Source organism: Cygnus olor, chromosome 1, assembly GCF_009769625.2.
Source record: "Cygnus olor isolate bCygOlo1 chromosome 1, bCygOlo1.pri.v2, whole genome shotgun sequence".
In the NCBI taxonomy this organism is placed as follows: Eukaryota; Metazoa; Chordata; class Aves; order Anseriformes; family Anatidae; genus Cygnus; species Cygnus olor.
The window spans coordinates 27,221,522-27,238,739 of record NC_049169.1 but is presented as its reverse complement, the minus strand read 5'-3'; the positions used below and the strand labels follow the sequence as shown (position 1 = coordinate 27,238,739).

Here is a 17,218-nt window from a genome sequence, read left to right as displayed (position 1 = left end):
TGGAAAAAGGATTCAGGTGTTGCACACAGTTCTCCAGGACTGGAAAAGAGAGAGAAAAAGAGAGAGAGAAGCAGCAAGTCAAAGGAGAGAGTTTGCTTCCTGTAATTTTAGATTATTGTCCTAACTTTAATTTTTCTTGCTGTGCACCATACATATCATCAGAAACCAGAAATCATTCCTACTGAGACTAGTCCTTTGACAAGCTGTAAGTTACTGTATAAGATCTTGAACGGGTAAGGTCTCAAATGGGTACCTTTTTTTGTTAATCTAAGAGTGGTTTTGATCAGTGTCAGAAAAAGCAAGAGCATCTGATCTATCAAAGTGGCAGTTTGGCGATACACAACCCTAATGGCAACCTCCAACTACTTAAGAGAAAAACTTCTGCTTGCAGAGCCAAGCCTGAAGGTTTTTCTATGTCTATAAAAGGAGCCTGGTATGCAGGAAAGCTGATGCCCATTGCCTGTTTCCTGAGTCTTAACAGGCTTGCTTCTCTCAGATGTGGGTGGCAAGTATCATAACAGACTGTAATTATGAATGGATACATAAAGAATTCAATTACCTATTAATGTTCCTTGGCATTTGTAGCCATAAAAGCATGATGTCATATACCGTAACTACTTGCTTTCAATAGTGTTAGAGATCATCTCTGCAAGCCTCTGTTGAAATTATTAAATATACATTATAGCAAAAGAGTCACTATGTTTCTATCCAGCTGGTAGTTATGTTATCCCTTTTTAGACATTATATACAATCTTTATATAAATTATTACTAATGGAAAATCTGAGAACTGCAGAACATTTGCTGGAGTTCTATTGCAAGGGAAAGGAGCCAAACAAGTACTCATAATATTATTTTGTTGGTAGAGCTGTACAGGAAATTATTTCCTATCCTTTTTTTGTTGTTGTTTTGAGAGAGAGAGAGATTAAAAATTTTCTGGCATTGCACTGAAATGAAACCAAAAATGTTCAAAGTGAGAAATTTGACAGAAGCATCCTTTGCCCTTTACTGAACTAACTACCCCCACAGTCAAAGCATTCACCATGGTTACATTCTTCTAGTCTGAGCCAGCCAGAGCAGGATCAGATATTGGTCCTTTGTAACTCATGTAAATAACTCAATCATAGGTAAAACAGAAATTTTCTTCCTGTGTTTTCTCACTATGATCAGAAATTCCACTCCTAGTGTTTTATTTGTTTTATTCCTGCAGAAAGTTTTGATTTCAAAGAAAAGGCCTGTTCTTACGGAGAAAAAATGTTTCGCAGAAAAATTCTGCCTAATTCTCGTTTCCAAGTTTTTCTACTGAATGTTAAGAGATCTTTGACATATTTTAAACAACTGTAAAGGGTTAAAGGAATTGATGGAGATAGAATCAACATAACTTCAAGACAAACATCAATATTTTTGGATCACTCTGCAGATGGAAAACACAGGTGTCTAGACAGCTGTTTCAGATCAAAGTGAAATATTAGAATCTATCAGGAATCATAATAAGGAAACTATAGAAGCAACTACAATAACAGAATTCCTTTCTGCTATTTCTTCTCATCTTTAGATGAGACAGATAACACTTCTCAGCACGGTCAAAAATCAAACCACAGAATCACAGAATACTTGAGGCTGGAAGGGGCCTCTGGAGGCCACCTGGTCCAACCCCTCTGCTTAAGAAAGGTCACCTGGAGCACATTACCCAGAATCATGTCCAGATGGCTTTTGAATATCTCCAAGTAGGGAAAGTTCACAACCTCTCTGGGCAACTCACGATAGTGCTCCATCACCTGCACAGGAAAAAAGCGTTTCCTAATATGTGATGGAAACTCCTGGGTTTGTTTGCGCTCACTGCCTCTTGTTGTGATACTGGCATCATGGAAAAGAACCTGACTCCATCTTTCTTACACTGTCCCTTCAAGTATTTATAAACGTTGATGAAATTCCCCCTGAACCTTCCCTTCTCCAGGCTGAATCCCCAACTCTCTCAGCCCTTCCTCAAAGGTGAGGTGCTACAGTCCCTTGATCATTTTTGTGGCCCTTCATTGGACTCTCTTCAGTATGTCCGTACCTCTCTTATATTGAGGAGCCCAAAACTAGACACAGTGTTCCAGGTGTGGCCTCACCAGTGCTGAGGACAGGAAGGATCACCTCTCTCAACCTGCTGGCAATATACCTTCTAATGCAGCCCAGATACCATTAGCTTTCTTTGAGGCAAAGGCACACTGCTGGCTCATGCTCAACTTGGCATTCACCAGGAGTCCCAGGTCTTTTTCTGCAAAGTCACTTTCCAGCTGAGTGGCCCCCAGCATGTACGAGTGCCTGGGGTTGCTCCTCCCAGGTGCAGAACTTTGCACTTCCCCTTGTTAAACTTCACGAGGTTCTTGTCAGACCATTTCTCCAGCCTGTCGAGGTTGCTCTGCATGGCAGCACAACCCTCTGGTATATCAGCCACTCCACACAGTTTTCTGTCACCTGCAGACTAGCTGAGGGTAAACTCTGCCTCATCATCCATTACTGAATCTGATGAACAGGATTAGACCCAGTATTGACCCCTGAGGTATCCTGTCTCCAACTAGACTTCATTCCACTCATCAGCACTTTCTGGGCCTGTTTTACAACAGGAGGTGCTGGTTCATTATGATCCGTGTAAGAAAGACACTCAGATTCTGTAAAGTATCATTTAAACTCACATTTTTTATGGCTAACACTAGAAGAAGAGAATAACATAAACAATCTTATATCCTTTTTGATGCCGGGAGCCCCGAGCAGTGCAGGATTGAAGGTCACACTGTACATGCAGCATGGCACAGCACAGCCTGGGCCTACTCAGGTTAACTGTTACGTGGATCACTAACTCATCCATGTTCAATGAATGGTCTTCTGGTAAGGATCACTACAAGACTCAGCTGTTCAGCCAGTTTTCAATCCACCTCACTGACTGCTCATCCAGCCCACAATCCAACAGCTTCTCTACTAGTATCTTATGGGATACAGAGTTGAAAGCCTTACTGAAGTCTACATAGGCAAGATCTACTGCTCTCACCTGCCAAGCCAGTCATCTCATCGTTGATAATCAGGCTGGTCAAGCAAGACTTCCCCACGGTGAATCCATGCTGACTACCAATCACCTTCTTGTATTTCATGTGCCTGGAAATGCTTTCCAGGTTCAGCTGCTTCATCACCTTCCTTGGGATGGAAGTGAGGCTGACTGGCCTGTAGTTGCCTGGGTCCTCCTTCTTGCTCTTTTTGAAGACAGGAGTGATATTTGCTCTCCTCCAGTTTTTGGGCACCTCTCCCAGTTTCAATGGTTGCTCAGGGATTATTGAGCGTGGCCTCACAATGACATCTGCCAATGCCCTCAGCACTCATGGATTCAACCGATCAGGGCTTGTGGACTTATGTTATGTCCAGTTTCCTTAAGTATTCCCTGACCTGATCCTCTGCCACCAAGGGTACATCTTCCTTTCTCACACTGGTTTCTGGACCTTGGGATTTCCAAAGTCTTGTCTTAATAGTAAAGACTGAGGCAAAGGCAACATTCAGTATCCCATTGTTTTGCATACCCAACCAGTTGCTTTTGACATCCCTTGCCAGTTTCAACTCCTTACTTAGTAGTTTTCTGACATTGGATTTATAATTTATTTATATCATAATTTATGATATATTTTGAGTAAGTTGTTGGGATTTTTTTGTCTAAGTAGATTTACTTCGATTAGAGATTTATTAACACAGGAACCTTCTTCAGGTTGGCATGTTTGCAACTACTGATTTTGTGACTGGGACTAAAGAGCAGAGTTGGATTAAAGACTTAGCTCCATTCTCCACTACATAATTCCTGAGTTATATCCAGTAAAGGATTTTAGAAGCCTAAAAGATATGCACTATAGTGCCTTGTTTCTGTGCTAGGGTACCTAAAGTACGTAGAGGTCATGGAGCAGTTCCATAACCCAAAACAGACTGAAAACTATAAAGTGCAGCAAGCAAGAAAGGAATCTGTCAGTAAGCAGCTGCCTCCCAATTTATCTAAACCACCTATACTTGGTAGAAACATCTCTGCCTGTTGGGAAATAGAGATGGTAACCTCCTCCTCCTACCCTAGTTTTTTCAAAGAACAAAGTACAGTTAATTCTTTCCTTTTAAAAGAGATTTTTCTTTTACTGTTTTCTCCCTTCCCCTTCTCTTCCTGCTTCTAACATTGTCTACGAAGTGGAAGATCCAGGTTTAAGTTCCTCTTCTTAACTGAAGAAGTCTATGTCTTTTCCAGCAAGTGTCATGATCATGAAGCTACAGCGTATTTGCTATCATTTTGTTTTTCCACAGTTTCAAGAACTGAAGAATCACAGGCAGAGACAAGGAGAACAAGAAAGAGCATGACTGTAGCCCATGTTAAGGGTTCTTTGGATAGTAAGTCCTTCTCTCCTGCAGAACTAGCTCTGCAGAAGTAGCTCTGTACAACTGCACACCCACTAACTTAGAGAAATATACTACTCTTTCACTAATTCAGTGGACTGCTTCTCTTCTATACGATGGCACTACTTCGTTATCTACTCCTCTATCAATATATATTATCTAACTAGCCAAAGTCTGGTAGCTAGACTACTGTCCTAACAGATGGAGTCTGCAATTTGAATCCCTACCAGGTTGAAGAAAGCTGACAACTTCATACTGTAACTTGGGGGCAGGTTCACTATCTACCAGGTCAGTACAGAAAAAGTGGGGCGGACGCTTTTCTCACTCTTTAAAGAAAGCCATAGCTGTTACTGCATTTTGTGAGGATCTTCAATCTGTCTTTTGTTTCATACATTGTCTGAGACTTCCTAAAAGATTAAGCCTCTCTAACACATTAAATATAAAGAAAGTTTGTCTGTAGATCTTGAGCAGACTACGTATGACAGATATCAAGTTATCCAATCACTATTAATATTCAGAGAATCTCAAATGTAGGTAAGCAACAAGTAAAACAATTAACATGAAATGGAGAACTAAGAATGTGCTTAGCTGGGAAGCAGACAGTCAGGGGTGAGAGACTTGCAACTTTTGATTTAGACACCCAAATGCCATTCTAGTTGTAGTTTTTTCTTGGATCTACCCCAACGCATTACACATAACATTCCCTTGTTTTATTCAAATGGATACAAAAAGGTAAATGTTATCCCTTTCTCAAGCTGAAATGTTTTTTGAAAACTAAATTAGTGTATTAAGCCACTTTGAGGCAAGACAGACTCCTATATTTATATTACACTTAAGATTATACTTACAAAAAAATCTTAAAAGCACACAGTGTCATCAGTTATAATGCCTGAAGCACTGAGTAAACAGTGCAGCTAGAAGAATTTAGCTGGAAGCTAGTCTGTTACATTTGCTTCAAGGTTTAAACAAAAGAACTGTTTATGAAATAACAGCTTTCCTAGAAACAAATATTAAGCATTGCTAAGTTATTATGATATCGTCCTTCCTCTCATTCAAGGATGAATTTATACATCATCTATATAATCTACCAATCTAATGTTTGGAGATATATAGCTATTCCGAATGCATTTAACATCATGGCATCTGCAACCAAAATTGTAAAAACAAGAAGACAGTCAGATAAATTGTCCATTTTCCTTACTCTGTGTTCCTCAAAGCATGTATGGTAGAATTATCAGCTTTTTCCCAGCTTCTGTCTGTTGTCTCTATGAACATTATTGTGGGAAATTTAATACTGAGGGGGAAGGGGGGGAGAAAGGAAAGGAAAAAATACAGTTAAATCATACAAGATTTTATTTTGTTTTTGTTTTGCTTTTTAGCTTCCTCAAATGAAAATGTGCTTCTACATATATTTCCATATGAAAAGAGGACTATGAGACTTTCATTCCTCTGCTTAGCACAAAAGTGCTTAGCAAGTCCTTGTAACTCCTGGCATTTTTCATTATTACCTTAGATCATTCAACAGTGCAGTAACTGCACAGTCCTTTGATCTTGGTCTGAAGAAGTTAGGAGTATGGATGGCATTCATACCATATTGATCTCAGGCTTACCAGCATTTCAGGCACTCTAACTTCCCCCTTGCCTTTCACCCCAGAATGAACAGGACAAATGAGAGCAAGAAATGGAAAACAAAATTTCAAAACCTAACAAAATTCACACAACAACCCTTATCCACCTCTTCTGAACAGAAACACACTGAGCACAACAGTACCACCTGATGGCCTCCATCCTTTCTTTTTTTTTTTTTCCTAATATTATGGCTTGAGACCATCCTCTCAGTTTTCTATTGAACTTCTTGGTCAAAGTCTGTTGCATGGATTCTTTGGTAGGAATCCACACACCACAATGCCCATTCCAGCAGAAAAGTCAAACAGAATTTTGCTTTTACCTGTTAACAGACAGCAAACAGGCGTAGTCTCATTTTCCCTTTGTAACAGTCATCTTTCAACAAGTAATGACACATGAAAAATTAAGTGAAAAATTAAACACTGAAAGAGAAGTATATTTGGCCTCTAGGAGAGAAGAAAAAAAAAAAAAAAAAGGGCCAAAGACTTGAGAAACGTTGATATGTGTGGAGAGAGAAGATTAGACTTCAGATGACTGACTAAATAATCTACCAAATTATTCATGACCACTTGCAAGGGTTGTTATAAAGTCTGTATGAATGTTTGCTATTTTTCACGAAGATCAAAAGGCATACGAAAGAAGGGTATATTTATGGAAGTAATCAATCTTGCATATTAGTAATTATTCTGTCACTTTATATTATGTACACTTTATATATAAATTACATTTTCTATTTGCAGATATATGCCAGGATTGATCATGCACATGTGAATTTGAAGACTGGGGTCAAAGTCTACATTTTTTTTCAGAACAGTCATCCACAGCCAACAGGAGAAAAAAATTGTTTCTCAGTTCGATGACTGGACAAAAGTCACTCCTATAAAACGTGCAGTGACACACAATGAGACCGGGTCCTGGAGAGCCAAAATCTGTTCAGTGGATTCAGGTGGAAGCGAGTGGTGGACTTGGCAGTGTTGGGTTGCAGGTTGGGCTGGATGATCTTTGAGGTCTTTTCCAACCTCAGCTATTGTAGGGTTCTATGAAACTGTTCTGCATGACTTGTGGGCTCCGCGGCAGCAGGGAGAAACCCCATCCCCTTTTACACAGGCGTGCAACGGAGGCTGGCAGCTGCTGGGCACATGGCAGCGGCCTCCACGAGGCTCACCGTCTCCTCCCTCCCTCCTTCCTCCTCCCAACCCCATTTTAATTTATCTCCCCCCCCCTCTACGGCCCGCACCAGATCCCCCAGGCCCCCCGCCTCCCCTCGCCCCCGGCCTCCCCCCTGCACTCCCCAGCCTCCGCAGCCGGGCCTCCGGCCGGCCTCCGGGCGGGGCGGGGCTTGTCGGGGCGGGGCTCCCGATTGGCCGTCGGCCCGGCGGGGCGGGCGGGGATTGGCTGCCGCGCTGCCTTTGTTCGGAGGCAGCGGCTGCCGCAGAGCACAGCGGAAGTTTGGAGCGCGGCGGCGGCTGAGGGGTGCGAGGGGCGGCGGCGGCGTCGCGACAGCCTCGGTATCGCGACAGGCGCAGCGGTATCCGGCCAGGCGGCGGCAGCAGCATGGACTTGGAGAGCAAAGTGAAGAAGGTAAGGGCGGGGGCCGGGCGGGGGTCGCTCCTTGTGGCCGCCCGCCTCCGGTTGAGGGCACGGGGAGGGATCCGCAGGTAAATGGGGGTCCCCAGGGCTGCTGGGGGGGGGCCTGGGGACGTGGGGACGTGCCCGACCTGGGGGGTGTGCCCGCAGCGCTGGTCCCCGGAGCTAACTTCCGAGCTGGTGTGTCACTGATGAGCATCGCCAGCCCTCCGCGTAGGAAGTGGGGTGTCTCTTTACCTTCTTTGTGCTTCTTTGAGAGGTATTGAGTAGTTGGTTTGGAGGCAAACCGGCAAACGGTGAAGGGTAAGTAGCAGAAACTGCCATGTAATCCAATTGTACCAGGTCTTGTTCCAAAACTCGCTATTTAAAACCCCCAGTGTAGCAGTGAGCTCATCGGGGCACGCCTCTGAGTCTTTGCTTCGGGTGCTGCTGCAAATTAAATGTAATAAATGAAGTAAAAACAGTTCTTTTGTAAGAAGCACTTTAGCAAAGTTTCGTAACAGAGGCTGTGAAAGTAGAAGGAGCCTTGTACGTGGATTAAATCTGTACCCTTTCATATACCCTTGTGGGTATATGAAATATACAGACATATACCCTTGTGGGTATAATTTTCATGTACCGTCGTGGGTATGTGAAATATACCCTTGTGGGTATAATTGTCATATACCCTTGTGGGTATATGAAAATTAGTCTTCTGAAATACACAGTTTATTGATGTGCATGACTTTGTTTCCAAGTTATGTTAAAGTGTAGTAACTTTAAGTGTGCATATGCTCCTTCATATATACCTGTATGGTTGGTCCAACTTAGAAACTGGGAACTGGCTCAGATACCAAAGCAGCTGTACGGCATGGAAGGCTATCAGTTACTTCAGGATTGAACCCTGCTGAAGCAGGTTAGCCTTGAGTTACAGCTTTCTCTGAGCGATGGCATGACAGAGCTTGTTCACTGAGAGTTATTTGAACTCCAGGAGAGGTGCGTACTTGTGGAAGATGCAGCATTCCTACTCAGAATTTCTCAATCTCAAGTGAAAGTAAATAGGTGGTGTGAAATATCGATAAAGTTCTGCTGATAATAGAATCCTGGGTTGAATGAACTTACAGCAGACGAACGTAAGCTTTAAATTGCAGTGTAATTATTGGACAGTCATGTGTGTTGAAAGTCTATTTGACTGCTCTTGTCTTACTTTTCTTCATTCGTCTTTCATTCTTTCATCAACTTCAAAGACTTTCTGAATGCACCTAAACAGATGTAGAAGCTGGTGCAACAAAAGAAACAAGCATAGCTCTGTTTATAGAAAATAATTCGTATTTTCTATTCAGCTTTACATCATAAAACATCTTTTAGCAGTGTTAATAAAGACCTTCATGTTTGCTTAATTTCTATAATACATGTGTTCAGAAAACCACTTTTATTCTTTATATCTTCTCCCATGTTCACCTCTCCTTATCAAGCTCTTTCCCTTTATAATGTAGGTAGAGCGCATTTTCCAAAAGAATAGACAATGATCTGTGTCAGCATCAGGATGAACAAGGAAGCTTTCCAATGTACCATTATGTTCTGTAATAAATCCTTTTTTTTGTTTATTACTGATATTTACTTAATCAGAGTTTCTTCAGATTTTGTACACTGAAATGAAATAATAATACTTCATATCAACTATGCATTAGCTGCATGTCTTCAGTCTACATCTACTAATCTCCTTTCTATCCTTGTTTGTTTCCTTAACTTTTACTTCTCTCCTGTTTTCTGCCAACTTCCATCTTTCTTGGAAGGTGGGAGAGTATTTTGGGAAGCTTTCAGTCAAGTTTATGAAAGACAGTAAGCCACTCTGAGAGAAGCCTCTCTTGAGGTAGAGATGGCCTCGTCAGATTTCTTTGTCCACCTCCAGCAGAGGATTAACCACAGGTCAGGGTTCCTACCTCCATCCTTCTGCACTGCACTGTGGAGAGAAATAACTTGAGTTCTTTTATAAAATCTGAAGGGAAAAAAAAAAAAACTAATAAATTCCTGGTGGGCAGGAGTTTCTAAGACTGAACAGAGGAAAGCAGGAATTGCCTCACTATTACTAAATGCATTGCTGCTCCGTTACTCCCCAAACTCAAAAATCGGAATGTAGAAGCAGGCTGTTCAATAACTCCTGGATTCAGCTGAACAAAAGGAACTGAGTGCCCAGTGAAGGAGGGTGTGGTGTGGAGGCTCAAACACCCAGCTGATTCTGTAACAAAACAGCTTCTTCCCCCACCCTCAACTGTTCCGTTATAACTGGGTAATATAATGGACTCTTGCTGCTTCTAGAAAACTTCCAGATGAAGTTTCCAAGGTGACACTTCTAAGATTTCTTCAAGTGTCAATAGTACTTGAGTCCATTCTTCAGCTGTGTGCTTCTACTTGGCTCTTCGGACAACTGCTGTTGGCTTTCAAGGGTTTCTTAATGTACTGGAGAAAAATGTGCAGATATGTGAATAGTGTAGTTATATCTAGGTGTCTGGGATTGTACAAAAAAAAAATCTCACTTAAAAAAATATCTCAGAGAAGTCTATTTTCAGTGTTCACATCAAATTTCTGGTTTTTTTTCCTGATAACAAATCTAGTGCAGTTGATCTGGCAGGCATTGCTTCCCCTCCAGCAGAGCAATAGAACTGAAACAACTTCCAACTTACTTACCCTCATTCCACAGGAGGAACTACTGCCTCACCTACCACACTTTCAAACCTATTGTTTTATCCGTAAATAAATTATATTTTTGCTGTCATGTGAGAGGAGAAACAGCAGTCCTGTGTAACATACCTTGCTTAAGTGTTTGGCTGTGAGGAATCTAAAGATGGGATTGCTTGAGCTCAGATTTCTAATTTAACTTCTTCGGTTTAGTTTCTTCTTTGTGCTGCAGAACTCCGCTTAATGTCTTCACAAGTGGCTGGAGGAGGCAGGTCTGCTGTGTAGACTGACGTCTCTTTGGTATGAATCTTGGGTTCTGGACAACCACAGTCAGGAAAAAAAAAAATTGGGTTGAATTTTCGGGACAGAGAATATATGGAGAACATATGTATACCCACATGTAGGGACTAATATGTAACTAATATGTAACTTTTGGAGGTAGTCTGGTAGCCATGCTTCTTAGACGCAAAATAAGAACTCTGGCATAAATCTAGCAGTGAATAATGTAGAAAAAGCACAGTTGGATGGCAGCTTTTTTAGCTATGATGTAAACACTGTTTGCACAATCATGCTCTAAAGATGAAGGAGTTTTAGGCTAAGTGTACGCTCTTTTCTTTTCCTTAGAATGAACTGAATTTGTTGTTTTGTTTTTAGGAGCGTGAAGATAACTTTGTACAACAGAGTTGAAGCCTGAGAACAGTAGCTGTAGCTTGGAAAGTACTTGTGCAGCAAACAGACCGCTGTTTCTCCCAAATACAATATACACTGTGTTCTTGAACTTCACTTTAGGGGTTATAGGGAAAATGAAGATTTAATGCTTTCTTAGAGACCCTGTTAGAACAAAGTTCGGCTAGTCTGGATTTTTGTCCTGTCTTTCACCTCAGTGAACTTCTTAAAATGAATCAGTAGGTCACAGTCCTGCTGGCAGCATGGTCTCATGCTTTACTGGGCAGAATAAGAATCTGTCATGGAGTCTGTTCTGTATAAGCTTTCATGGTATAATGCTTGCTTTGTAAAAAGAACTCTGTTACGGGAAGGGGGCTTAGGAGTTCAGGGGAAGAGGTGCAACTGTTCCCAAGTGTGGTATGTCTGTGTAGTTCACTATGTGTGTGAGACAGTTTGTTCCATTATTGTGGAAAACCAAACAGAATTCTGTAGACATCACTAAGTAAACAGCTGTAATGCTCTCTGATACATGAATGAGTTAAGTACGCATAGGAGCAAAGTCAACTTTGTCATCTTTTGCAAAGCATGATTTAGTAATATCTGAGTTACACTTCCTGTTGACATCACTATTTGTTTTGGTGTTACTGCTGTGGAAACCCATGATACAAGAGCTTTTTTCACTGTTTCTTAAGTGTAGTAAAATCAAGGGGGGAAAAAAATCCACATATGAACCTATTTGCCTGTGAGAAGTATGAAAGCAAGTATGGAGATGTGAGAAGAACTGGTTAAGTCTGTTTAACAAAAAAAATGGAGCAAGTACTTCCTGTTGTGGTTTTCTTGTGCGTTTTTTTTTTTTCACCCTCAGAGTTGGCAGGGAAAAGTGCCAATATTGTGTTGATATGAATTGTTGCCTGGAATACCTGTATAAATGCATGCCTTTGCCAAGCTGATAGGCAGGACTGACATAAGAGTAACAAAGACGGCAAGGTTAAATTAAACCTTCTTTGACCTTTTTTTTGCTTGTGGTGAGAGTGCTCCCCAGGTGTTTGACCATAAAATACCATGAAATGCCTGGAGAGCAAGCCAAGGAACAATTTGGATGCAGGACTGCCTGACTTGTAGGATCAGGTAAAACTTCTTTGCCTGGCATAATCACAAGCCAAGTATAAGTGGTGAGATGGAAAACTAGCATGCTTTAAATTATGACATTCTGTCATTAAAGGCATAATGAGCTGTTTCTGCAAGTGTTCCTGGAAAAAAAATTATTTCCTCTAGGTAAAACAATAATGCAAGTAGTAATCATGAACGAGATTTTATTGCTAAAAGTGGCTAAAAACGCATTCCTTTCACCTCAAGGAAATGTAATGAAAGTGTTCTGCAAATTAATGATTTCTTACTAGCAAATATAAAGTTCACAGGTGCCATGGAGTGGATGGGAAATGCACATTATGAAGTATAACACTTATACAGTAAGATCTATTTTTAAATAGACACATTTATATTTACGTCTCTGGTCTGTTTCTTTTTAAGTTTACCTCTCCCTTTGTGCCTTGTTTTCAGTTTGAGGCTATCTAGCTTCTGCTTCTGAAAGCATTGGCTTGAGCTGGGGTAGATTTGCAGGTCTGCTTTTGAAAACCTAATATTAGAAGATGCAGCTGGGCAAGAGCACTGATTTTGGAGCAAAATACACATGTAACATGAAAACAAACACTTGAGTTCTTCAGTTGTTACCCCTTCTTCTAAGCAAGATGAGAGAGAATCTCTGCAGCCTAAATCAGAAGAGGCTTTGAACCTGGGAGACATAATTACAAAACCATCTATTACAAGAAGTTATTTGTGGGGAGCTTTAGGGTACTCAACATTTCTTGTTCTGGAGGTTATCATAAGCCACTAAGCTATGTAAGGCTGGAAGTAACAGGTGGTGGTGACCTGCATTCTTGTAGTAGATTAGCTTTTTCTAGTGATCCATGCTCTGAAGCCCAGTCCTTCCAAGAGGCATAGGGCTGAGCAGCAGAGGAAGGACAGTAACTGAGTTTGCTCAGCAGCACTGGGTGAGGAATGGTGCTTACTGGGGATTTGTAGACACAGTGTTACAGTGCCTGTCAACTGCACTCAAGCTTAGCACAATACAGGACTTTATGAATAAACACTACTTATTTTCTATCTACTTGAGATCTTTAGTAGCTGTTAGTCTTTTGACAGTAGACTGTAGCAGTGTCTTAAATATTTATACTCTGAACTGTTTGATATTCAGCTAAACACATCACAATAAAAAAAAAGTCTTAGTACTTGTATACTGTTGTAGTCTGTTGTAGCTTCTTGATTTGCACTTCTGTTTGTTCTTCTCAGAGTATCTTTCAAATGTTTTTCTTGGATGCAGGCACTTCTTGGCATCCTTCTTTCTGTGCAAATAGACTTCCTTACAAGAGCTTCTGCATCATAATCCTGGTCAACTTTTCCCTAGATCTAAATACGTATTTAAAAAAAAAAAAAAAAAAAAAAAACAACTAGAACAGACTTGTCATCAAATAAAATTAGGCATGTTAAGAAATAACAAATATAGAAGGGTCCATGGGATATTTCTCTTCACTATTTTTTTCCCCCTCTGTTCTAATACAGTGCTCTTAGAAGTCATATTTGGACAATGCTGTCTCATAAAAGCGTTTTTGTTTTATCCTTACCATTCTGGAATTATGAGAAATAAACTTTAAAAAGAGAAGAGCTGTTAAATGCTGTAACCTATTTCAAATTCCAATTTGTTGTGTTTCCCAACCAGAGAAGATATCTGCAGGTATGGGTTACACAAATGCAAGATCAGTTTTCAGCAATAAAAAACATGCACAACCCAAGACTGCATTTTAATGTGGTTTTGTTCTCACTGTCTTTCCCTCCCACTCCAATGCTTGGCTTTAACCTTGACTTTTTTGAAAGTTTCTAAGCTACATTAGACTCTTAGAAATCTCTCCTGTTGTGCTGTACAGTTTTTATTTATTTATTTTTCCAAGTCTGTATTGGAGATGGGAAACACCATCTTATGTGGCCCCACTAACAACTGAATGAGTTAATAGCTGGGTAATCTTCAGACCAGATGAGCCCTGGGATTTAACAGTAAACTCAAGAATGGCTTTAGGAGAATTCTCTTCGATTCTGTTCTTGGAATGTTCAAGGGCAGAGGAGAAAGCTGCAAAAAGGATAGGAAAGAAACAGTGGAATTACTTGTGTTCTTCTGCAGAGATTATTGTGCTGTAAAGTACTGTCCATGGCAAGGTCAAAGACAAAAACGTCTGCCAGGTGATGCAGGAGTTCCCTCCTGGGGAGAGAGGATGAGGAAGTAATCCCCTGCTCAGCTCTGCTCTTCTGCTGAGGCTCAGAGGATGTAAAAGAAATGTGGGAGAGAGACCTAGAAACGCCAAGTTGAGCTTCTCCATTTTCTTACAGCTTCCTCTCCTACTTTCTTACCACCGTACCTCAGTGTTTCCTCTTTAAACAGACAGGAAGTTCTGTGCAGCTAGCATTATTTGAACACTGTATTTGGGGTATGATGACTATTAAATAACTGCTAAAATAATTCCAGACTTCCAGGGGAATTTTGACAGAGTACTCTTGGTACCACTTGTGTCTAGCTAATTAGTGGGAGGAAATAGAAAAGACAGAATCAGACTCTAGTAACTGTGCAGTGATAATATGAGAAAGTAGACAGAAGCTGCAACAGGAGAAATTATGATTAAACATACAGACTTTCTTGTGTGGTCCAGCATTGTAATAGGTCATTAAATCTGCAAAATGGACAAAGTCTTGCCAAAACTGATTTAGTTGTACCTCCTCTTTCCTGGGTAGTTGGATGACCTCCAGAGAGCCCTTTCAACTTGAAATAATCTATCATCCTTAAAAGCAAGTATATGCAAGCTTTAAAAACGTAACTGCTGTGAGTTTATATTTTAATTCAGCCAAGACTTCTTAGGGCTTATCTTTGATAATTACAGGAAAAACAATAACATTGAGTTCTGTGACATTGCACTTCTTTAATGACTTAAAGATAATTCTTCATTCATCACAACTTTTTTTTTACCAGCACTGTGAATGGTGGCACAATTCATTCTGCATAGGAACAAATTTGTTATACAGACTTATCAATACCTCTCCACATAGCAGAAACTATAACTAGCATAGTACAATTTCACTTGTATCAGACTAAACTGACCATCTACCTTTACATGCACGGCTACTTGTGTCCATGTTTTGGGGCTTTTTTGTATCCTATGTAAGGAGATACGTGTGTCTTCTCATGCTCCTTGAAGTCCACAACACTTAAAGGAATACAAATTCTGAAATCAGTATTCTAAAATGGCAAAGAAGCCAGACTAACATTTGCTGGAGGATTTAACTTGGTAGGGGTGGGAAAAGGGATCTCTTGGACTTCTGTTGTTGGTCGTGTTCAATAAAGCTAACCATTTCAGTTAACCACTTTGGAAAATCCAGGCTTTGACTATTTTATACCAACTGGCATCTTTCTCTTACCCATGTGAACAAACTATTAGACACTCAGATTGGACCATTCGAGCTCAAGATGACAGTCAGCTTCTACATGTGGCTGTAACATAAAGTTAGTCAACTTTTCATACTGGATTCTAGTCTGAACTGAAATAGGGCAGATTTGCAGCTACTCTCACTTTGCTGTAACCATACAAATTTCTTTACCTTTGAGAACTATTTAATCACACAGCATGCAATGGATGATGTCAGTCATTTATCTTCCATATTCAGACTATTTAAGTCCATATTGGCTATGTTAGTAATACCAGATGGTTTTAGATAGCTTTTGCTGTAAAATGAAGATTAATGGCAGTAGGAACCTTCTTCTGGCAGTATTTCAGCTGACCTATCTGTCTCCTTCTCCCATACTCCCATTTATGGGGAAAACTGATTCCATCCTGTTTTCAGACACACATTCCCCTTCTAGTGCATGCCCAGCATGCTTTGTATTTCTGGGTGCTCCAGCACAGAGCCAGCCATGTCCTTTGGAAGGCATGGGGAATAAACGTGGGCAGCAGCAGTGATGAAACACACCTCACCTCAGGCTCTCTGAGTTTCCTGAGTTACAGCAGAATCAGCTACTGAAAAGAAACAGTCGCTTCTGAGGCTGATGCTTCCTTACAACCGAAACAGACCATGCTATGGCACTGTAGAAGAACGTTTGACATACACCAGCTGTTTAGGTATGGAGTCAAAATTCAAAAAGCTGTATACAACTGTTATTTAATATCTGTAGTATTTTTGGCAAGTGGCCACCTGGTTTCTCCCTGTGAACAAAGGCAGAGTCTGCGAGCGTATGTGGAGTAGCGTCTAATTCAGTTCTGAATGTGCACTTCGCTTCTAGGCTAAGCCTTTTCTGTACAGTGACCAGACGTGGAGGGATGGCCTTTCCATGTGACATATGTGATGGCTTTACTGAGGTGGGCAGCTGAGCCTACAGCTGTGCTCTCACGCCCCCTCCTCAAAGATAAAGGTGGAGAAAATACAGTGCAAAGAGCTCAAGTGTTGAGATAAGGACAGGGAGATCACTCAGCAATCAGTGTGACAGGCAAAATAGACTCAGAGTAGGGAGATTAATGAAATTTACTACCTATTGCTAACAAGCTAGAGAAGTGAGAAACAAAGGAAAGAAACCAAAAACACTTTCTCTCCCATCTACCCTGTTCCATCTCCTCCCCTCAAGCAGCGCAGGGGAACAGGGAATGGGGGCTGCGGTCAGTCCTGACGCTTCGTCTCCACCGCTCCTTCACGGTCCCTCTCTGCCCCTGCTCCACGTGGGGTCCCTCCCACGGGATGCCGTCCTTCCCCAACTGAGCCTGCGGGGGCTGCCCACAGGCAGCAGCTCTTCAAGAACTGCTCCCACATGGCTCCGTACCACGGGGTCCATCCCCCAGGAGCAAACTGCTCCAGCACGGGTCCCCCACGGGCGGCAGCTCCCCCCAGACCCCCTGCTCCTGCGTGGGCTCCTCTCCACAGGCTGCAGCTCCGGCCCGGGGCCTGCTCCTGCGGGGGCGTCCTGCGGGGGCTCTCCATGGGCCGCAGCCTCCTCCAGGCCACATCCACCTGCTCCACCGGGGGCTCCTCCACGGGCTGCAGCGTGGAGATCTGCTCCATGTGGGACCCATGGGCTGCAGGGGGACAGCCTGCTCCACCAGGGGCCTCTCCACAGGCCGCAGGGGAACTGCTGCTGCGTGCCTGGAGCACCTCCTGCCCTCCTTCTGCACTGAGCTTGGTGTCTGCAGCGCTGGT

At 41.8% G+C, this 17,218-nt stretch overlaps 1 protein-coding gene across 1 annotated transcript in view; it reads left to right on the top strand.

The window, feature by feature from the left end:
• The first annotated feature begins 7,377 nt into the window (after positions 1 to 7,377).
• TES (testin LIM domain protein) overlaps positions 7,378 to 17,218 on the top strand; it is a 28,668-nt gene continuing 18,827 nt past the window's right edge. Inside the window, exon 1 of the mRNA XM_040550358.1 lies at positions 7,378 to 7,606. Coding sequence (XP_040406292.1) covers positions 7,580 to 7,606 — 27 coding nt within the window. The 5' untranslated portion in view covers positions 7,378 to 7,579. The remainder of the gene's footprint in view (positions 7,607 to 17,218) is intronic.